A 23,816-nucleotide genomic window follows, 5' to 3' on the forward strand; every position below is an offset into this window, starting at 1 on the left:
TAGTTGGTTTGATATTGTGATCGTGACACAATACCGCCTCTTGTCCTAATATATATATACTGCTACCGGCTGCAGCCAAAGACACACCGAAAACACGTAGGGTTTTGCCTCATCTCACAACTTGCGCAGCCATCGTAGTCTAATCCATCCCAAACGTCGGCCTGCATCAGCGCATGGGAGAGCAGGTCCCCGGGTCGTCCTTGCGATCCTGCACCGGGAGAGGACAAATTATGTTTTTGGGAAGCGCACTGCACGACTGCTCAAGTTCATCATCACGGGCCGTCTTCCGTCCAAGTCGGGCGGTGCTACTCATCATCGTCTCCATCGCCGTCAACAGCAGATCGTCGCCAACATCGCCATCAACACCGTCGCACCCACACCAGTCAACGAACAGTACGTCCAACATCATCTGTTCATGTCTCTTTCAATAGCTGCCGTTTCGTGTTCACTGATGTTCTGCATGTTTTGCTGTTCTTCTAGTTTGCTACAATGTTGCATGCTAATACTTGTTCCAGTCATGAATTATTTACTGGAATTAGAACTTGCCTAATTTTCAAACATAAACACATTTTAGTGTGTCTATTTACTCATTTCAGCCTGTATGTAGTCCATATTAAAATACCTAAAACTTCTTATATTTATGAACAAGGGAGTACTTAAGAGTACATGCTACAGGAAGAAATGAAAACGCCATCTACGACTTGAAGCTTCAGCAAAGTTACAGTCGGTAGAGCCTACATCCAAGGATCCTGAGGGAAATGGAAGAAATGGAAACAACATCCTCCTGGGAAATGGAAGCGAAACGACAACCCAACGAACATCATCTAGAACATGAAGCTTCAGCAAAGTTACAGTGGGTGGAGCTAATGAAGTTTGAAGGGTACAAAAGCAAATATAAACATCATTCTGAAGAAATGGTAACCCAACAACAACATCTAGAACTTGAAGCCATTTTTGGATCTCCCATCCTTCGTACAGTTCGTCTTTTTCTCTTGCTTGCACTTTGTGATATTACATCATTCTGCTGACAGACGAAAGACAGATATCTTAGCCACTGATTACAAGCATCGCACGTGCACTGCCTAGGCTTCTGCATTTCATCCAAAGAGTGTATAATTACCAAAGATATGACCACCAGCTTGTTAAACCACCCAGAAATAGTGTATACAAATCGCCAGAACATACAGTTACAGAGCATCATGGCTGTAAATTTGGGGTTTCAACCTACTTTTCGTGGGGAAAAAAAAGAAACAGAGCATCATTCTTCAGCATGTCAAAGAAAGCCCCAAATTAGAAAAAAATAACCCGCCTGTAACAGCTGCAGAACAGCAATATAACACGGGATTCAAGAATTAAAACAAAGGAATAGATAAAATATATATTCTCCAACAGCATAGCATGGCAGCCACTCAGGATATTTAGGACAGAAGTTGCTCCAGGTTTCTGAGCTCATTGCACCCTCAACACGGGTCGATTCTTATTCTTATCAAGCTGGATCCGAAACTCCTCCCTGAGTTTTTCTTTCATGAGTTTTGTTTTCTTGTTTGCTTCTTTCTCCACTTCTTCCAATGCCATGTCTTCCGGAAATCCCACAAAATTGATGGTAAATTTAACACGGAGCCGTATTTCCTTGATGCTTTGGAGATGTTGTAGCCCAGAGAAGGCACATTCATTATCTGCAAGGCGAAGGACCAGCAGCTCAAGATTGGCCATTGATTCTTCCGCAAACCCCACTAGATTGATTTCCATATCTATGCAGAAAAGATCGAGCACCGTGAGCCTTCTGAAAAGGCCACTCCGGAACTGGAGTACATCCATCTTAAGTGAGCTTTCCCACACACGCAGAATGGATAGGTTTGGCAGGTTCCCAAGGGCCTCCATGGCTGCACGGTTGCCTAAGAGCCTGGTGAACGATAGGTTCATCTTCACGAGATTCTGCAGCCCGATGATCCATTTCGGCAATTCTTCCAGGCCGCCGTACAGCTTGAGGCTCTGAAGGTTTTCCGGACCAGTGGGCGTGCCATCCAAACAACCAATTAAACCGGCATCTGACAGCACTGAAAGCGATTCAAGGCGGCTGAAACTGGAAATGGCTGAACAGAAGACCGGGCCATTTATTTTGTTGATACCGACCACTCCTAGCTTCCGCAGGCCAGTGAGACCTTTTATCTCTTTTATAACGGCATTTCCCCAGGCAAGGTGCACATACCGCAGTGTATGCAGGGCCTTCAGCTTTCCAGTCCCTCTTGGCATCCTAACACCACGCGCATCTATGCCCCTAATGATATTAGGGTACATTATGCAGCAAGCAAAAGTGCAAGCATCATGCCTGTCACCGGCATACATGCACGCTGCACATAAATCACATTGCATTTTCCAAATGTCTTGACACTTTGTATAACAATTTCTCTCTTTTGTCGTTACAGATATTGTACCAGAGTGGAGATAACATAACTTACTAAGGTTGATGATGGTTTTGGGCAGCATACCTATACTTGTCTCCTTAATGTCTAGTGTCTCAAGTTGTCTCAGGTTACCCACGGAATCAGGGAGGAAAAAGATTTTCTCACAGCCTCTGAGAGAAAGGTATCTCAGATGCAAATGCTTCCCGATGTGCTCAAGGTGATGACTTTCTAATCCTTTTGTCCCATCCAGGTCCAGCACACGAAGAAATCTCATCTTGTCAGAAATGTAAAATGGCTTCCACTTGCCAAACACTGTCAATGACCGTATACGGGACAGCTCCACGGTGCTCTCCAACTCACACTCATCTCCCTCCCAGTTGCTGCTTATGGCAAGGTGACGCACTGCACCATGCGTGTTCGAGCTGCAGCCTTCCTCCAACCTAAAAACAAGGTTTTCCTCGATTGACTTTGCTATGCTGATATCACGGATCAGATCATGTAGCTGGCAGGAGTCGATTACTTGTATACTGCAAACTGATTGTTGAGTTGGTAATATCATACTTCTCTCCATGAGTTCAATGAAATATCTATCCGCAGTGGACCTATCTCGCGCGTAACCTTCAGCGATCCATCGGTAAACCAAGCGTCTCCGGCTAACATTGCGATCTTCAGGGAAGATGGACAGATACAAGAAACAAGACTTGAGATAATAGGGTAGGCCATCATAACTTTTCATGAGGACAGTTTTTATGGGCTCAAACTTTGGATTCATTTCCATCTCAACACTGATACGCTCATTCAGTTTCCTCCACTCCGCGGCAGTTTTTGTTGGCTGCTCTGCCAATAAGCCACCTATAGTGACTATCGCAAGGGGAAGCCCACTGCACTTTTTTAGAATCAGTTTCGCAGGTTCAACCAACTCAGGATAGTGCTTAGCCAAATCTGTAGCCTCATTGTTGAATACCTGCAATTGTGCAATATGCAGTTAGTCCGTTTATGACTTACACTAAAATGAATCAAGTCCATGCAAACCTGTCTTCCTAGTTTATTTATTAACAGGTATGTCCGGTTTGGGTGCCAAGTAGCAGAATACACTTTAGGTTGGGAGAAATATCTCATTCAATAATCTATTTTTCTTTGTTTTTATTAGAGGAAGGCTGGAGGAAGGCTAGGGCATAGTTATGTACATATTAATTCCCTATCTACGAAACATGAAATCAGACTCTATTTATTAGAGTGAAATGGACTACAATAAAAGTTAAGTAGTAACTTATTGTGCAAATCTCCCAACATATTTTTGAAAAGTACAAAAATCTGCAAAGAACATGTTTCTATCCATCCTTTGGATGTATGGAACTTTAAGTGATATTCCTAAGTTGATAAAGAAGGAAATAAAGTAAAATTCTCATCTAGTACCATATTCATATAAACTCGTTTGGAAAAAAACACCTATAGTTTTCAACAATTCAGGCTACATGATTCTTTTAAACCTGATTCCTGTATAATTTGATAAGGGAAGTGCTGAAGTCATGAAATATTGTCAATTTGTTGCTAATCCAAACACTACTAGGGAAAACCTTATACATAGAATCTTAGCAGTAGCGCTGGACAAGAAGGGGCGCTATTGCTAATTAGCAGTAGCGCTAGCCCGAAACAGGCGCTACTGCTACCGACTTAGCAGTAGCGCGGCTCGGTAGGGACACGCTACTACTAAAATTCCACGACCGTTCCCGCCACGCTAGGTTTAGCAGTAGCGTGCCCACGCTAATCGCTCTACTGCTAATGTAATAGTAGTAGCGCGCTTTTTTTGCAGGTCGCTACTGTTAATTTTGAACCTGGCCACATGGAGGACCTCGCTTAGCAGTAGCGCGTCTTCCCTAAGCGTGCTACTGCTATCTTATTAGCAGCAACGCGTTTTACAGCCAGCGCTGCTGCTAAACAGCAGCCATACCACCTTTTCCCTCCCCCCTCCCCCTCCCCCATCCTCTCTTACTTCACTTTCCCCTAGCTCCCACCTCCTCTCTCCCTCACTTTGCTTCTTCCTCACTACTTCTCCCCCCATTACTCTCCTTCTACCTATCTTTCTCTCTCTTTATTACTCCTAGCTAACTACACCACCTCCATTAATGCATCTCCTTTCTCTTTTTTCTTTCCCTTCCACTAGTTGAACTTGTCTCCTCCCAAACTAGCTAGCTAGGTAGACCTAGCATTTAGTGAAGTGACCTATGTACCTCCCTAACTTGATCTAGCCTTGTCAAGAAGAGATTTGTCCAGTTTTGATCATTCCATAGGTGTGTGTGGCGACACCTATCGACATCATCATCACCGTGCTCGATCTCGAGATAGCTGATTAAAAATTTATGCTTTTGCAAGAATGAAAATATGTGTATGTGTAAGATATGACATAATCGGGCAATATTATGGAAATTGTGTGTGTGGCATGAGTTGCCACCGAATTGTGCTTGCGAGTTGCCTATGTTTTGCCGAAATGTCGATTTATTTTCATTTCGGCGAATTCCGGGCAAACTCTATATGTCCTACTTTAAGGAAGGTCATGTCGAATTTTTGTATGACTTTGATGCATGCATGCAATTTTTATAATCAATTTGTTTATTACTACCATGCAAGAATTCATGATGGTCAGTGGAATGATGGTGGACAGGTGGTTGTGGTCGGCGGTGCAGGACATGAAAGAAAATAACCTGGCAGAGATTTTATGTCCGTGTCGAAGATGCAAAGGAGGAGTTTGGCTCGACCCCTATGACGATGGTCGTGTGATGGCGCACCTACTCATGACTGGTTTCATGGATGGCTATACTCGGTGGATAACTAAAGATGAGGATGATGATGTTGAGGACGCCGACGGGGCAGGCAATGATGACAAGGGGCAAGATGAAGAGATGATCGATAATGGTGGCGGAGAAGGGGCCGGACATGGCGGCGGAGAAAACGTGGACTCCACACCGCATACTTCGTCAGTACTAAATTCAATCGTGTGGGACCCTCATGTTCAAGCACTGCTTCTCAAGGAACGAGTACTGACAGAGCTGCTTCTAGAGACCAAGCCAAGCTACAACAATTGGTGGTAGACTCGAACACTCCATTGTATGATGGTTGCGATCCCGAGGTGACCCGCTTGAGTTTCACGCTCGAACTCCTGAAGACGAAGGCTAAAAACAAATGGACCGACACTAACCTCGATGAGCTTCTCAAGTACCTAAAGGATGTTCTTGCCGTGGGGAATCTATGTCCTACTAGTGTGGATGAGGCCAAGAAGATCATGTGCCCTCTTGATCTGCCGCACGTTAGATACCATGCATGCATCAACGATTGCATAATTTATCAGAAGGAGCACGCGGAAAAAACCACCTGTCCGGTGTGTAATGCTTCTCGATATAAGAAGGCCGGGAAGAAATATCCCTAGAAAGTTGTATGGTAATTACCGATCACTCCCCATCTGCAACGTTATTTTGTAGATCCCAAGGAAGCAAAGCTCATGCGTTGGCATGCGGAGAGGAGAAAGCCCGGCGATGGAGATGATCCGAAGCTGAGACACCTCGTGGATTGAAGCCAGTGGAGAGCGTTCAACGACAAATATTGGTATTTCGCATGTGATGCAAGGAATATCGTGCTCGGTGCGTTACCGATGGCATGAATCCGTTTGGCAACCAGGACACCAACCATAGCACATGGTCCATATTTGTATGGATGTACAACCTCCCCCCTGGTTGTGCATGAAGTCAAAGTACATACACATGAGCATGCTAATTCAAGGGCCGAAACAACCGGGAAATAATAATAATCTATATCTGGGGCTAGTTCAAGAGGAGTTAGACACATTATGGAAAACACAGGCCAAGACATGGGACGCCAGCAAAGGCGAGTATTTCTATATGAGAGTAGCGCTGATCACGACGGTGCACGACTATCTCGGTTACGGATATGTCGCAGGCTAGGTGTGCCATGGATATTGCGCATGGACACGGTACATGGATGATACGATGTCTCAGCAGCTAACGTCAAGGAAAGATGGTGGGTCTGGGAAAATCGTGTACATGAGGCATTGAAGATGGCTCGAGAAGTACGACCCATGGAGAAACCATGGAGATCTATTCAATAGTGAGGCTGAGCATCGAGGACCTCCATGTAAGCGGAGCGGCGCCAAAATCGATGAGCTGTTGAAATCCTAGGAACAGTGCCCCACGCCGGGAAAGACAATGAAAAAGGCGCCGGAGCCGCTGTTGAAGGTATGGAAGACGAGGTATGTTTTCTTGGACTTGGAGTACTAGCACAAACTCGACACGCCAAATTGCCTTGATCAAATGCATATCTGTAAGAATGTCCTTGAGAGCTTGCTTGCGACACTGATGAACATGCCGGCTAAGACCAAGGATGGACCAAAGGTAAGAAAAGACTTGCAAGATTTGAAAATCAAGGAAGATTTGCACATGTCGCCCCGTACAAAGTTAGAGGAGACAGAGACGGAGACAGAGGTGCGGGAGAAGAAGGGCAAAAAAATAAAGGAAAAGGATTATTGTCCCCCTTCTTGCTTCACCTTAAGTCCGGCTGAAATCGATCAATTATTCAAGTGCCTTACCGGAATCAAAGTTAGTTCCGGTTACTGTAGGAAGATAAGCAGATTTCTAGACACAAGAAGAAAAGGTTCAGCGGGATGAAGTCCCATGACTGTCATGTGACGATGACACAGATACTACCTATTGCCATTAGAGGGATAATGGACAAGCATGTACGTGACACGCTTATTGGTCTCTGCAACTTTTTCGACGTCATCTCTCGAAAGTCGATCAGTGTGAAGCAGCTTCGAAGGCTACAGGAAGAGATTGTTGTGATACTAAATGAGCTTGAGATGTACTTCCCACCCGCATTCTTTGACGTCATGGTGCATCTGTGTGTTCATATTGTGGACGACATAATAGACCTGGGGCCGTCATTCCTGCATAACATGATGCCATTTGAGAGGATGAATGGGATCATCAAAGAATTCGTTTGTGACATGTCCCGTCCGATGGAAGCATCGTCCAGGGCTATCTGACACAAGAGTGCATATCTTTCTACGAGAATTTTCTATATGGCGCAGGCCGGCCTCCTGGTGTTGGTTTGCCCGTTAAGAAGCACGTTGGGAGGCTCGAAGGAGAAGGTCACTCCAATGATCGTAGGGAACTACATGTGGCCTACTCAGATCGATGCAACGAATTTGACAGAGCAAACTTGGTAGTTCTACAACACCTAGACCAGGTAGATCCTTTCGTGACACTTCACAAAGAAACTATCACTAAGAAGTATCGTGCCCGAGGGTACGCAGGACGGACGCCGAAGTTACTAGAGAGCACAACTCCACATTCCTGCATTGGTTCAAAGAGCATATTTTTTCTAATCCCCCGGAAGAGGGCTCTAAGGATGGATTGCTCATATACGCCTTAGCCCATGGCCCCTCGCCCAACCTCATCACCTATCAGGTATATATGATATCAACGGATACACGTTCTACATGGAGGCCAAAGATATGAACAGTTATTTTCAGAACTCAGGGGTGACGATGGAATGCATGATCGGCAACAACGGCGCAACTGAGAGATTTGATGGAAGGGTCGAGGAGATCTGGGAGCTTGACTACTCTGGACTACACAACGCGATGATGTTCTGTATCAGATGGGCTAAGAATATGTCGAAAGGGAAAACCAGTATTTCACTAGCATGACTATACCCGACGCCAAGAGCGCTACCGTGAACGCCATCGCAAAAAACGAGCCATGGGTACACGCTAAGCACGTGACACAATGCTTCTTCATAACCGACCAGAGTAATCCCAGCCATGTTATCGTGAGGAGAGGCAAAAGGAACATCATTGGAATGGATGGAGTCGTCAACGAGGAAGATTATGACCAGTACGAAAACCCGATGAGGGAAGATGACGATTACGATGAAGTATACGTCAGAAGAAGAATCAATTCTACATTATCTAAGAAAGATAGTACTCCATGGAAAGGGAAAAGTCACAATGAGGGGCTCAATTATTCGTCAACGAACAAGAAGGAAAAGAAGCTCACTCAGAAATGAAAACGTTGACACTGAGAAACCGTTATTGGTCAAATGATATAATATATATGTTCCTATTTTGCATGCACACTTAACCGTTATGGGTCAAATGATGCAATATATATTGCCTTAGTTATATACATTGTACCACCTTCCCTTTGTTCCGGCTCCCGGAAAAAAAGGAAAAGGAAAAGAAAACAGAAGAAACAAAATGGAAAAGAAAAGGAAAAAAGGTAAGCAGGAAAAAAGGAAAATAAAAATTAAAAATAATAGCAGGAGCGCGGGTTGAGTAAAAGCGCTATAGCTATGTTATGTAGCAGTAGCGCTGTTCCAGAAACGCGCTATAGCTATATCATATAGCAGTAGCGCTTTTCTTGAAAATACGCTATAGCTAAGTTAGCTATAGCTCGTTTTCAAGAAAAGCGCTACTTCTATTTTCACATAACCCCTCGCACGGGCTTCCGTCCTCTCCTTCACCCCCCAATTCCCCCACCCCCCCCCTTGTCGCCCCTGACCTCGCCCTCGCCGGAGCTAGAGCGCCGACCCCGACATCGCACACCTCCCTCGCCATCGCCCGTCCCCGTTCCAATGTCGCCCGCCTCCTCCCTCGGCCCCAGCCCCGACCACGATGTCGCACGCCTCCGTCGTCGTCGCCCGGCCCCGACCCCGACCCCAATGCGCCACGCCTCCCTCCTCTGGTTTCTCCTCTCCCAACCTCGGCCATCGTCGGGCCTGCCTCCTCGCCCTGCACCCTTTGTAAGCCCCCCACTGCTCCTCTGTATCTACCATTAGAGTTTTAGCTAGGGTTCTTCGGTTAATTTACTTAGGTTTCAGTTAGGGCAGTAGGTTAATTACATTATCTATTTAGTTAGGGAGGTAGGTTAATTAGGTTATCTATTTAGTTAGGGCAGTATGTAGTTATTTTTTTGCGGTGATGAATTTAGTTATGAACCCTAACTAGGTATCAAATTTAGTTATGAATTCAGATAGGTATGAACCCTAGTTATGAACTTTGCGGTGATGAATTTACCAAATTTAGTTATGAACCCTATGTATCAAATTTAGTTATGGATTTAGCTAGGTATCAAACTAGTAGGTTAATTTGGTATTTAGCTAGGTACCGAATTTTATTCAAGGAATTATTATTGGTATTTAAAGAAAAACAGAATTGTTCTTATTTGATTTTTTTTAGTTAAAGCTATTGTTGCTATATGAACCCTATATGATATGTGGACATGTGATTTGGACATATTTGAAGTGAACATGTGATATTTGGAAAATGATGGTTATGTGCAAGGTAAATGATGCGAGTGGCCTATGTTTCGCCAGAATGTTGATTCATTTCCGTTCCGGTGAATTTCAGGTGCTCGATATGTCCACTTTTTAGCAAAGGTCATGCCGAAATTTCTCGTCAATTTTGGCATGACTTGTGCTAGAAAGTAGGCATATCGAGTGCCGGGATTTGCTGCGATGGGAATGAAATGGCATTCCGGCAATTCATCGACTTTTTATGTCGTTTCTCATTTTATTATAGTTTTAGAATTAAACGAGGAGACTTAATCATAGGAAACATGTCGAACAACGAAGAAACTGGGCCTTCTGACCAAGATGCAAACGAGATGGATTATGGGGGTGAACAACATTACCTCGACTTTTTGTCTGCTAAGCACATTCAAGGTTTGCAGGGCGGTCTCGATGATGGTACAGACACCGACATCGACACCGATGGTGCCGGCACCGATGGCGGCGTCGAGACCGGCGGGGAAGATACCGACGGGAAAGGTACCGGCGCTGAAGCCGCTACCAAAAAGAAGAAGCAGAAGAAGCAGAGGATACAAAAACCTAACAAACTCGGCATCGGACGACTGGTGATCACAAAGATGGCCCCTGGGAAGTTTGAGCCATTAGAGCTAGAAGAACCTCGCAAGCGCTATGGGAACCAAGTAGGATGCATCCTATGAGAATGCGCGAGCATCAATGACGATGACTTAAGGAGTAAAGAACATTTGAGGCAGTTGCTCCTGACGAAGTTGCACAAGAGATTCAAGTTCCCTGATCGGGATGATAGCATAGAACAACCGTGGGATGAACATAAGATGAAAAAGATTAACAATCACACCATGGGCATGTTTAGCAATGATTTGGCCTCCTAGAAAGTGAGAGTGAAACGAGCTATTGAGGCTGAGGAACCGCTGTCCAAGATTCTAGAGGAAAATCCGACACTTACGGAAGAGAAGTTCCAAAATTTCAAGGACACTTGCGCTACAGAGGCAGCCAAGGCTAAGGCTGCGAAATTCAAGAGCCTTTAGCAAAGGAACACGGGGAACCAACGCCTCAGAAGCCGTGGCTACCTTGGCAAAAGGCCCATATGGGATAAGGAGCACGCAGAACGTGAAGCCGCGGGTCTCCTAGACCCCTTCGCGAATTTCACCAACCCCTTGGAGCGTGACTTCATCAGGGCCCACTACAAGTGGGACAAGGAAAAGAAGGTTTTTTACACGGACCCGATCACGAGGAAATTGATTAGATTACTGGTAATTATTCTTTTACCACCTTCCATTTAGCTTCTGATCAAGCCGACTACACATTCGTAAACAGTTCATGTTCCTTCTGGATGAGAAGCAACACCAGCTAGCATCCGAAAGCCAGTCTTCGTCGATGAGGCCCAAGTGGGACACCCCTCTCAACCGGGCCTAGAATGAACCTAATGGACTCCCTTTGGACCAGCGGCCGCAATATGTACATGTGCACGGTGTCGGAGACGGCACCACTTGGAAGGTCTTTTACAACGAGGGTCCAGAGGCCAAGAAGCAGAAAAAGAAGTTTAGTCAGATGGACATCAACGAGAAGGTGAAGCTTGCGTTCGAGAAAAAAGCAGTTGAGGAGAAAAACGCAGTCGAGGAGAAAAATGAGTTGCTACAGTAGGCAGTCGGTGCAGCTGTAGAAGCCAGCAGAAATGATTTTTCTACTAACTTGATCCTGGCTATCATCAACTGGACGAAGGAAAATCCAGACAAGACGATAGATTATTTCCCCATGCCCAGTTTCTTCGGGAGCAACTCGGTGAACAACACCACCGCACCATCACCTGCTCACGCAACCACGCCTTCTCCTGCACCAGCACCCACTCATAGCAGCCCATCCTCAGTCTCTGGCGCGCTAGGAAGTCCTTCGTCTTTGGCTAAGCTCGACGCCCTCACGGTAATTACATGTCGCACCAACATATATCTAGAATATTTCATTTTCGTTGCCTATCGGATGTTTTACGCCACAGACATGTGTTTGCAGGCCGACGAAACCCCATGCACCGTACTCTACTTGATCAAAGGACAGAAGGTGGACGTGGGAAAGGCGGTGATAATGAAGCTCTTGGAACTCATGTTCCACGGCTAGCCGATGCCCGGTGGGCACTTCAGGGTTACCTTGTCGAGTGTGAAACTGGGGCACGAGGATTTGCCTCCTCCAGTTCGGCTAGGGGGAGAGGATGACGAGACCCCGCTGCGGCTTGGAAACTGCAAGGGTTGGGTGCTGTTATAGCCGAACAATCTTCTTCGTCTGGAGCCGGCCCAGAGCACACCAATAACCACACATCAATAAGCAGGTATGAACACCACCACCCCGCCTACACAATTACCAGTGCCCGTAGTGTCGGATGAGAGTGGCGGACGACATGATGAAGGGGTCCAATAGTGGCTGATGTAATCGCCCCCGTAGAAGAAAGAATGGACGATGAGATAGATGAGGACCCTCCTCGGTTCCTCGATACAGGCGCCTATGACGGTGACTTAGATATGATGAGTCAGCCATATGATGACTTGGGCTATCAGCATGCTGATGAGGATATGGATGATCTGCCCGGGGAGGAACGTCCTAGCAGGGATTACAAGAAGTCTCTCTTCATGCAATCCTCACAGGACATGCCTGAAGATGCCGCCTCAACACAGGCTCAACTAGCTAAGGGTCGTACAGTGCTTAGCCCGACAACACTGGGATAGGGGTTAAGGAAGGGTCTGGAAGGTCGGATCGAGAAAAAGGAGAGGAAGAGACCAGGGAATATAGGCTCTGTTGCCTACAAACAAGCCAGAGCACATAGCAGCCGGACGGTGGATTTTGAAGAGCGTGTACCTGTCAACGGCCATGCTCCATGTCACTATCGAGCCGATGCTACTGCTGAAACCGCTGTAGGTAATATCAGGGGATCTCAGGAGACTGCATGACCATGTGTTGTCGACTGAGAAAAGCTTACTAGCCTTGAAGGATCCAGGATATCCGACATACGCGGCTCGTGTGTCTGAGGGGAAGTGCTACGTCGACACACAGCCCGCGGAGGTGTTCTTCCTGCGGTTTGAGCATATCTTTGAGATGTTTCTGACAAGGAGGCTCAATTGTACAATTGTCCTTTTTGCGCTACATATGAGCTCCGTCATGAAGGCAGAAGAAGTCTTGCAAATCTGTGTGGCGGATCCATAGTACATGCACGAGTCCTTCTTGAGTCTCGGCGACTTTGAGCGTAAAACTGCTAGGGAGTACCTCAAAAACTTCATGGTACAGAATAACGACCAAGAAATTGTCCCCCTGTCTTATCACCCAAAGTAAGTCTGTGCCGGAAAACCCTTTCGTACATTTCAATCATTCCTCCTCGCTCATATGGAGAATAGTTTGAGGTGTTTTTTGCCGCAGCAACGGGCGCGCCGTCCTTATCGTTCTTTACCCGCGAGTCTCCCACGCCGTGTATTTCGACCCTACCAGAAACTACGAGAAGAAGGACTACACCCACGTAATGAATATTTTAGATGATGCTCTCCAAGGCTTCAGCTTAGGGAGTGGCCACATGTAGATCAGGAGACAAAGGAACAAGAAGACGAGTTTCTTGCTGCATCCATGTCCCAAAACCAAGCAAGAACGATGAATTCTACCTCCTCCATCTCATGATGGAGTTCAGAAGGGATCACCAAAAGCTTTGCATGACAAGCAGAAACGATGATCATATCCGCAAGTGGGTAGAATCTCATGGAGAAGCGGATTATAAACTTAGAGATGACTTCTTCTGCATCCAGAGGGACATTGCGACGATCATCATGAAAGAAGTCATTGAAAAGAAGGGGATGTTCCACCACGGCCCTATATCGCGAGCTGACGTCCGAACTCGCATAGGCATGCAACGTCAGGACCTCACGCTATTCAAGAAGCTAGGCTGCATCATCGATGATATGGAAGGATGGAACTTCTAGTGATTTACGATGCCGATGATGATATGTGTCGGTTGAACTTGTATAGTTTCTGTAGCGATGAAACTTTGTGATGTCCACGGTCCCTGCGGAACTTGCGTAATGCTACTTTGTTAGTTTGGGTACGATGACCTGCGTACCTCTAGTTAATTAGTTTGCGTACGATGAAACTGCGTTGATTATTTGTATGTTTACTATATGTTGCATCTAGTTGCTAACCCTTTCTTTTTCGTGTTGCTCAAGTATATTTTGCTGCATATGATTGTACATTCTCTTGATGAAGATGCATCTCTAACAGGAACCTAGATTCTTGATGGGGAAGAAGCAGTGCTATGTCATGTACAAAGGGAAGCTTCCGGGAGTGTACGACGAGTGACCTGAGTGTCAGGCACAAGTGGAGGGGGTCTCGGGGGCCAACCATAAAGGCTTCAAAAGCAGACAGGAAGCAGAAGCTAGTTACTTGAGGTTCACGCTAGCGCGAGAGAGGACTCATAACCGCCGCCTCATGTACTGCATAGTTCCGCTCTCACTCATAGTGATAGCTCTTCTCGGGTATAACATTGTTTAGATGGATGACAATGTAGTTGCAATTATTCGAGACTTGTATCGCTATTTTCGAGATGATGACGAGAGATCACTTTGTGTTGGATGATGATTATGATGATAACATGATTTGATGAGACTATTTGTATGTATATGCTATGATTACATTTGTATGTGTATGATATGCTAAAGATTATTATATAAAGCATGTTCAAATACAAAACAAATATGCAGGAAAAAACAGAAACTAATAAAACTAGCCGTAGCGAGGGGAATAAAGTTAGCAGAAGCGAGCTCTTACCAGTAGCGCGGCTTAATTAAAAGCGCTGCAGCTATTAGCAGTAGCGCGTTGCTCCAAAGCTCGCTACTGCTACCCATGTATAGCAGTAGCATGGGCCAACCCGCGCTATTGCTACATGTCAGCTGTAGCGCGGGTACCCGCGCTACTGATACACCAAATATCCGCGCTACTGCTAGGCTTATCCCTAATAGTGAAACCTGGCCTAACCCATCAATGAGTGAGTTGTTTGGTTTAATTCCTGAAATAGTATTAAGTATATCATTCCTACATGTTGACCCTACACATAGCCATATGGGTCATGGTGTACTAATCATGTGGTTTCACAACCACTGAAGTATCTCTTGCAAAGAGGGGTGGTCCGTTGTGTTGTCCTTCCAATATACTAATATGAAGTGACCATTCAAAATGAAAAAATGACTTGATATAGTGAATAATATGAGTAATACTCTGTCAGTACCTTCTTCGTGAAGAGCTTACATGCTTCCATTTCTTCTAGACCGTTAAGCAAGCATATGCACTTCGGCTTATTGCAACAATGATTAGCAATATCCTCTCGCCTCGTGGTGATTAGAGTGACCAAGCTTAGATTTTTCATTGCATGTAAACTTGGCAATAGTTTTTCCCATTCGGTGATAGATGAGAGGTCATCGAGAACAACCAAGCAACTCTTTCCTTGTGAACGCCTGCGCAACACTTCAATCAAGTCTGCAACTCTCATCGAAGCAATATTTTTTTGGGTGTCACCCGCAAAGTCCATGACCCCCTTCTTTTCATCTAGTTGCAATGCCAAGCTCCTAAGGAGTTCCTCAAGCTTGAAAGGCCGTAATACAGTGACGAAAGCATATTTATCAAACATGTTAGTGACCTCTTGTTGCTGATAAATATCTTTGATCAGAGTGGTTTTTCCAAGGCCACCCATTCCCCACACGACGATCACCTCCAATTGTTGGGTACTAGCTTCTTCTTGAATTAGTTTAATGATATCAGATTTTTCTTTCTCACGCCCAATAAGCTGGAATTCCTGTAAGACACCTGCCATCGTGTTTGAGCGTGTGAGTATCTCTTGCACCAACATATTTCCATCAACATCCATCTTAGATTGGTCTTCTTGTATCTCATTATCAGCGATGAAGGGTGACGTTGAGCTAGACTTTATCGTTGATGAATATATTGCATCTTGAGAACTCTGACCACAAGGAGACAATAGTTAGACACATTTTCGATAATGAATCACTATAAGAAATAGTATGAATCTGGTCAATGCATGTGTCTCACTGCTAACAACAGTATCAATGACAAAATGAACCAAAATAATAAATAAACCTAGAATGGATGCCTCCATGTGAAGCACCAAAGAACTCCCTGCTTGCTCTGTTGCTTGCATCAGGAACGCAGACTTAGAATGAAGCCCCGCCGTGTAGTGGAAAGGGCGTGCCTCGTGTGCTAGAATGCGGCTGGAATGACGTCGCCTTTAGCTTCCTCTCTCGTGGACCGAATTCAATCATGAGCAGATGATGCGCCAAATACTTCTCCACTGGACAGCGGCAGAGCCATCTCGAGGGGAAGATGGCAGTGGCTTCTTGTAGCCACGTATAGATCAGGGGCAAAGAAAGTGCATGCTCTAGACAATGCAACCAAAAGACCGATCTGATGAAAGAGACTGGGCAACACATTTATAGGTCAACACTCCTCCTCACATGTGGCTCCCTCAGGAATAAACGTGGACCGAAAGTGGGCTGCAATTTAATTGCGCCAGTGGGGTCTTGAACTCAAGACCTCTTGGCTCCGATACCATATAGAAGTGCATGCTCTAGCCGATGCAATCAAAAGACCAATCTGATGGAAGAGACTCGGCAACACATCTATACGTCAACAACCCCGGTGAGGGCCATCACCAAAATGAGGGAAGAGAAGTTGCAAGCTCGGTTGGACTAGAGAGATGGCTTCGTGTCAGGGGAGATAATTCTCTCCCGGGAAACTATTTTGAACGTATTAAACACACCACCAATACTCAAAACCATTCAGATTATAACACTCCGCTAACTATTCATAAATTTTCAAAAAAGTTACAGAATACCGCACGAAAATCAAGTTAAAATTTGAAACTACAGCTTGTTTGCACAAACGATTTAAAGAAAAAACAACTTTTTAGTTATTGGCACAAAGAAGAGACAGAAGTTGACATAACCATGATGAGTGGCTGCCACGGGGACAAAACATGTGAAAATCATAGGAGGATTATAATGTGAATGTTTTTGAAAGTTTTGGGAGGAGGGGTATTTGAGTAACAATACATCTACGTGGGGGCCAACCCGTCCGTAAGCCAAGCCCCCATAAATCTAGCAATTTTCAGGGGTATTTTAAACTTTATTGAACATGAGGGGAGGGCAATATGCCAATATGACTTCTCTCTTCTATCCCGGTAGAACGGCATAGAAATTGTCTTTCCTGGTCTTGACAAAATACACAAATTGATCTGAGTGGGGATAGATCCGTGTCCAGGATTATGCTTGGCCACTACTCCCTTGGGTAAAACTTCTGGTGTATATATATGCACATTTTATCGAACATAATAGATTACTTGTAGTTGCATCATCGCAAGATAGATTAAAATCTGACTTTTTGATAGCCGTGATTTTTAGCTAGACAGATAACAAAAAAAGTGTGTCTAAAATTGAACTAGTACCTGCTGGTAGAAAGCATATATGGTCTGATCAGCAGACAATTGCTTCAGCTCTGACACTACACTTGCTTGGCCTGTGCATAAACTTGCAACTTCAACTTGCTCCGTGGACACTATGACTCGGCTCCCTAGATTGTTTTCAGGGAAGCAAGTCTTGATCTGGTGCCATTCTTCAATGTTGGACAAGTCAGTAAGCACAATTAGGTACCTATTTTCATGGACATATCCATTAAAGTCATGAGTCAGCTCTTGCCCCGTCCTTTCCCACTCCAGCAGAACACCAACCCCTACTGCTGCGCGAAACTGTCTCACCATACTCTTGACAAATTGTGTTGGATGGAAAGGGTGCATCACTCTCACCCATGCTCGGCATGGAAAATTCTGTTTGGTGATTGGATTCTCATAGGCCTCGCAGATGATGGAGGTATGCCCAACACTGCTGCTTGTTCCCCATACGCCGATCACTCCAATTTGGTCGTCACCTTCGTTGTTGATCAAATGGGCCAGATCCGATCTTGCCTGGTGTTGCTTTGCGGCGTGCCTTGCTTCATCAACACCAAATATGGCAGCATCATTAGCTGCATCAGTAGCAGGCTGATTGGAGCTAGAGCCCTTAATGAGGCCGTAGCGCAAGTTCCTCTGGCTCACGTCCTCGACCTTGGTCCTTAGCTCCTTCATCTGCTTGGCAACATGGCGACGATCGAGAACCGTGCGAGGGATGCACCACCAAGACTGTCTGTCCACACGAACGACAAAATCCTGGAGAGAATCCTCGACATCATAGGCAACGTCGCGGACCTGCTTCACCCAGGTCCTGACCACCTTGTTGTGCTCACCTTGCTCATCATGCGCCACCATCAAGAAAGACTGCATCATCTCCAGCTCGTCCGTGACGAAGGCCTTGTCGCGCTGTACTCCCAGCTGCAGGGCCACCTCCTCCGCAACGGCGGACTTGGCGAGGCCAAGGGCCCCGCTCAGCACGGACTTGCCGATGCTCAACGCCGTCGCCTCCATCGGTACCGATCAAGCTTCCCTCTCTCGCTTTCCCGTGAGTGTTTGTGTGTGAATGGATCTGAGATGCAGGGCTCAAGCTCTCAGGTCATGGTTAGGTGATGACCTTGCTGGTTTATGACGGCCTGCTCACTGACACTAACAACTACTCCCTCCGTTCGGAATTACTTGTCTCAAAAATGAATAAAAATGGATGTATCTACAACTAAAATACATCTAGCTACATTCATTTCTTGGACGAGTAATTCCGAACGGAGGGAGTATCTTTTAATCAGGACTTTGCTGCCCTTAAGTCCTTGCACACTAGTTTCTAACAGCGGACTCAGTACTTAATTCTGCATCAGGCCGGCTCTCAATACTAGAGAGTAGACAGTGATGCCTCAACAGACTCTTACATAAGGATCAATTGTTAATTTCAATCCCTACGTACAGACTCTAGCTGCACTGACTCAGCTAATCAAACTGCCCGAACAAAGCCTACATGTGACGTCCTTCCTCCAACATAAACAACCCACATCATGGCTTAAAATTTAGTGAAAATACATATGCCTTTGATGCTAATAGCTGTCGAAGCCGGCTGCGATACTGAACATAATATGCTCCTATATGCTAACACTAAGTTTAAGTATTCAAAAGGATCAATTAAGATGGATTTGAGATGCAGGTCTTAGGCTCTTAGGTACTGCCTAGACACATAATGGAAGTTACTCTTTTCCGATCAAGACTTGCCGATCTCCATCTCATTGCATATTAGGTTAACAATGTGACACCCATTATTAACGGTTTCTAAACAAGGGACTAGTCATTAGTTAGGCATTACGGCGACACCTCACCGCACTCATAGAAATACATTGTTCATTTCCATCTATAGAAGGTAGCTGCACTCTGTACCAACCGCATGTATATATAATAGCAAGAACAACATCACCCACCTAATTGAGCTACTTGTACCAAAGCCTACATCAGAGATTAAGGTTTAGTAAAAAGGCATACGGCTTTGATCCTAATATATGGATGTCTGCATGTTAACACAATGTTTAACCATTTATTGATCTACTTATTATTATTGAGTTCCAAGGCACGATCAAAGAAGAGCAATGGGGCATTTGGCATACCTGGTGGCTCCATTCAGCAAGGATTTGGCATGTACTCATCGCGTATTAGTTTAGTTGACAGTGTGACTCATCATTGGACGGGTTTTGCTTCGATGATTGTTAATGACCTCGCCTATTAGTGCTGAATTGTTGATTCACACCCTGCCCACTCACAACTACTGAATATCATTTAACCACTACTTTCCCGGGCCTCAAGTCCTTGCCTGTTACTAGAACAACAGGCTCACTAGTTAATTCTGCATCAGGTCGGCTCTTATTACAAGGATAGACATCAATATATCAACACTCTAGGTGTCTCATATAAGGATCACTACTGGTGTCAAAAAACGTCTTACATTATGGGACGGAGGGAGTAGTTCTAAAACGTATTTCAGGGATATATCAACACACTCTAAGGCAGCGTTTAACAGTGTGGCACTCGTCATTAGTGCTTTTTAATCCAGGGATTCGTAGTCAGCTAAGCTTTACAGCAACGTCTCACCGCACTCATATAAGTACACATTGCTACTTTGTATTTCTAATAGACGGTAGTCGTAATCACCAACCACATGTACAAACAAATGCTACGTACCTGAACAAAGCCTGCATCACGGATTGAAATTTAGTGACAATGGATATGGCTGTCTGGCGGCTAACGCAAAGTTCAACCATTTATTGATCTATTATTGTGGGTTGTTCTGGCCTGCTGCCTGAGGAAAATTTGGCGTATCCAGCAGCACCATTCAGCGAGGATTTGGCGTGTATTCGCCGCCCATTTGTTTAACTGACAGTGTGACTCATCAGTGGATAGATTCTACACTCTACAGCGGCATAGGGTTAACCATTGTTAATGTTGTACTAGTAAGTGCATTTGAGTATGTAGAGCAGTGGCCAGTGGGCCGGAAGGGGGAATACTCAACCATTTATCGATCTATTATTGTTGGTTGTTGTGACCGCGTGAGGTTCCTAGACACTATGACTACACTACCGACGAAGAGCAATGGGGTCATTTGGCGTACCCAGCATCTCCATTCAGCAAGGATTTGGCGTACACTTGCTGTGCATTCGTTTAATTGGCAGTGTGACACATCACTAATTTCTAGGTTCTACATCAATGATAGGGTTAACAATTGTTAATCTGTACTACTAAGCGTGTTTGATCAAGGGACTCGTCATTAGCAAGGCTTTACAGCGACGCCTCCACTGCACTCATATAAGCATGCATTGCTAATTAGGATCCATAGACGGTAGCTGTACTCACCCGGCCCCCACATGTATATATAAACGCACTCAAGAACAAACTCACCCACCTAATTCGTCTGACTGAACCAGCCCAACCCTGCATCAGCGATAGAAACTTGTGAAGGTGCATATGGCTTTGATGCTAACACAAAAGTTTAACCATTTATCGATCTAACATTATATTGTGGGTTGTTGTGCGTTCCTAGACACGACCGACGAAGAGCAATGTGGCATTTGGTGTACCGGGCGGCTCCATTAAGCAAGGGTTTGGCGTGTACTCGAAGAGCAATGAAGGAGTCTGGATGAAGCAGTTTATTTCCGATCTAGGTGTCATACCAAGTGCATCAGGACCAATGAAGATCTTCTGTGACAATACTGGTGCAATTGCCTTGGCAAAGTAATCCAGATTTCACAAGAGGACCAAGCACATCAAGAGACGCTTCAATTCCATCCGGGACCAAGTCCAAGTGAGAGACATAGAGATTTGCAAGATACATACGGATCTGAATGTTACAGACCCGTTGACTAAGCCTCTTCCACGAGCAAAACATGATCAACACCAAGACTCCATGTGTGTTAGAATCATTACTGTGTAATCTAGATTATTGACTCTAGTGCAAGTGGTAGACTGAAGGAAATATGCCCTAGAGGCAATAATAAAGTTATTATTTATTTCCTCATATCATGATAAATGTTTATTATTCATGCTAGAATTGTATTAACCGGAAACATGATACATGTGTGAATACATAGACAAACTAGGTATTGGGATACCGACGATCAAATCTCAGGCAAGTACCATACCGATGACAAAGGGAACAACGTATGTTGTTATGCGGTTTGACCGATAAAGATCTTCGTAGAATATGTAGGAGCCAATATGAGCATCCAGGTTCCGCTATTGGTTATTGACTGGAATCGTGTCTCGGTCATGTCTACATAGTTCTCGAACCCGTAGGGTCCGCACGCTTAAGGTTTCGTTGACAGTTTTATTATGAGTTTATGAGTTTTGATGTACCAAAGGTTGTTCGGAGTCCGGAATATTATCAAGGACATGACGAGGAGTCTCGAAATGGTCGAGACATAAAGATCGATATATTGGACGACTATATTTGGACACCGGAAAAGTTCCGGGTGAGATTGGGACAATACCGGAGCTCCGGGAGGTTATCGGAACCCCCCGGGAGGTATATGGGCCTTATTGGGCCTTAGTGGAAAGGAGGCGAAAGGAGCAAAGGAGGGGGCGTCCCCCTCCCAAGCCCAATCCGAATTGGGAGGGGGGCCGCCCCCCCCCCCTTTCCTTCCTCCCCCCTCCTCTTCCTTCCCTCTCCCTCTCCTAATAGGAAAGGGGGGAGTCCTACTCCCGGTGGGGGTTGGACTCCCCCCTAGGGCGCGCCACCCTCCTTGGCCGGCCCCCTCCTCCACTCCTTTATATACGGGGAGGGGGCACCCCATAGACACAACAATTCATCTCTTGATCTCTTAGCCGTGTGCGGTGCCCCCCTCCACCATAGTTCTCCTCGATAATATTGTAGCGGTGCTTAGGCGAAGCCCTGCAACGATAGAACATCAAGATCGTCACCACGCCGTCGTACTGACGGAACTCTTCCCCGACATTCTGCTGGATCGGAGTACGGGGATCATCATCGAGCTGAACGTGTGCTAGAACCCGGAGGTGCCGTAGTTTCGGTGCTTGATCAGTCGAGCTGTGAAGATGTACGACTACATCAACCGCGTTGTTCTAACGCTTCCGCTTTCGGTCTACAAGGGTACGTGGACAACACTCTCCCCTCTCGTTGCTATGCATCACCATGATCTTGCGTGTGCGTAGGAAAATTTTGAAATTATTACGTCCCCCCACAGTGGCCTGCAGCGCACCTGATTCGTCGCTGACCCGTGCGTCGTCATCGCCTTCGGTGACGACGAGGACACCGCAGGTGCCGTCGGCCTCGGCGGCGGCTTCTACCTCTACCACATCGTCGTCACCTACCAGGGCATCAAGGGGTGGATTGATTTGATCATTAATATGTGGCTAGATGTGATATTTTGCAGGTTGAAGGCGCTAAGGTGTTGGAGACGTGCCTGTACTTGTTGAGCGTTTTATCTGTAGAGTGCTATATTGTGATTGGTGTAATATTGTATGGTTATATTGTGATTGGTGGAATGTAATAAACTTGATTTGTACATCGGTGATTTGGCTATTATTTGAATATATTTAAAATGTGTTCTCTGATTGGTATATCATTGAGTTACAAGTTGTGAAAAATTAAAACCTAATGTTTGGGACCTAGTGCCTAGAAGAAACTAACAATGTGCATCTAGTTGACTACAATAATCTGAAAATTGAATGTAACAAAAAAAAGAAAACCCAAAAATAAAAAATATATAGAATGTGAAAATGCTGCACCTCAAAAAGCAAAAAGGCCGAATCAATGGCCCAAGCCTATGTAGCTAGTAAAAAATAACAGGAAAAAATACATTAAAAAGACCGAATTGTTAGGCTCGGCCCATGTAAAACGCCGAATCAGATTGGGCTGATTCTTGTGCCACATCAGCTTGCCACGCTGGATGCCTACATGGCCTGAGGAGGTTGCTAGTGACCAAAAATTTGGTCGAAGAACCAACGACCTTTTACATATCACAGAGAAGGTCACTAATTTCAGTTTACGACCGCCAGTTTTTGACCTTCTGTTTTTGTCACAAAAAGGTCGCAAATGAAAAACTATGACCTTTCAGCGGCCAATAGTGAGGGTCACATTTTGACATATTTCTTGTAGTGTCGGCCGGTCGCGTGCTGAGTCATACATCTTATCCCGTACAGGAGATTCTTCTTGTCCACTCGTTCATCCCGTTTCTCATCCCCTACCTCCAACCAGCGCCCAAATCAAGCCGCCGGAGAAATCACCTCCGCTTCCTCCCACTCTCATGTCCAGACCTTTTTTGCATCTAGATCGGGTAGGGTGGGGTTGGCAGCCAACCGCCCCCGTCGCTGTTGTCTGTTGTGTGAGGTTGGACGCTTTTGCAACCCGCACGGCTGAAGATGACGGCCACCGGTGCTTCAACCGGCTCACGCCTGGCAGGGGCCGGATGCTGCAACCGTTGGATGGAGGTGCCGGGACCGCCCAACAGAGGTGCTGGAACCGCCCAACAGAGGTGCTGCAACGATATGACAGAGATGCCACAACCAATCAACTGCAGTGCTAGGAACCGCATGGGAGCGAAGCTGCATCCATTCCCGACGAAAGTGGCATC

The 23,816-nt window shown here is 45.6% G+C and overlaps 1 protein-coding gene across 1 annotated transcript; it reads right to left on the minus strand.

Moving 5' to 3' along the window:
• Positions 1-1,269: 1,269 nt before the first annotated feature.
• Positions 1,270-18,297, minus strand: LOC119325362 (disease resistance protein PIK6-NP-like). The gene is made up of 4 exons (XM_037599116.1): positions 17,221-18,297; positions 14,992-15,720; positions 2,351-3,369; positions 1,270-2,278 (listed from the first exon to the last, which is right to left on the minus strand). The coding sequence occupies exons 1-4, from the start codon at positions 18,229-18,231 to the stop codon at positions 1,450-1,452; spliced, it is 3,588 nt and encodes a 1,195-aa protein (XP_037455013.1). The 5' UTR covers positions 18,232-18,297; the 3' UTR covers positions 1,270-1,449.
• Positions 18,298-23,816: the final 5,519 nt, after the last annotated feature.

The sequence above is a fragment of the Triticum dicoccoides genome, chromosome 6B, assembly GCF_002162155.2.
Source record: "Triticum dicoccoides isolate Atlit2015 ecotype Zavitan chromosome 6B, WEW_v2.0, whole genome shotgun sequence".
Classification (NCBI taxonomy): Eukaryota; Viridiplantae; Streptophyta; class Magnoliopsida; order Poales; family Poaceae; genus Triticum; species Triticum dicoccoides.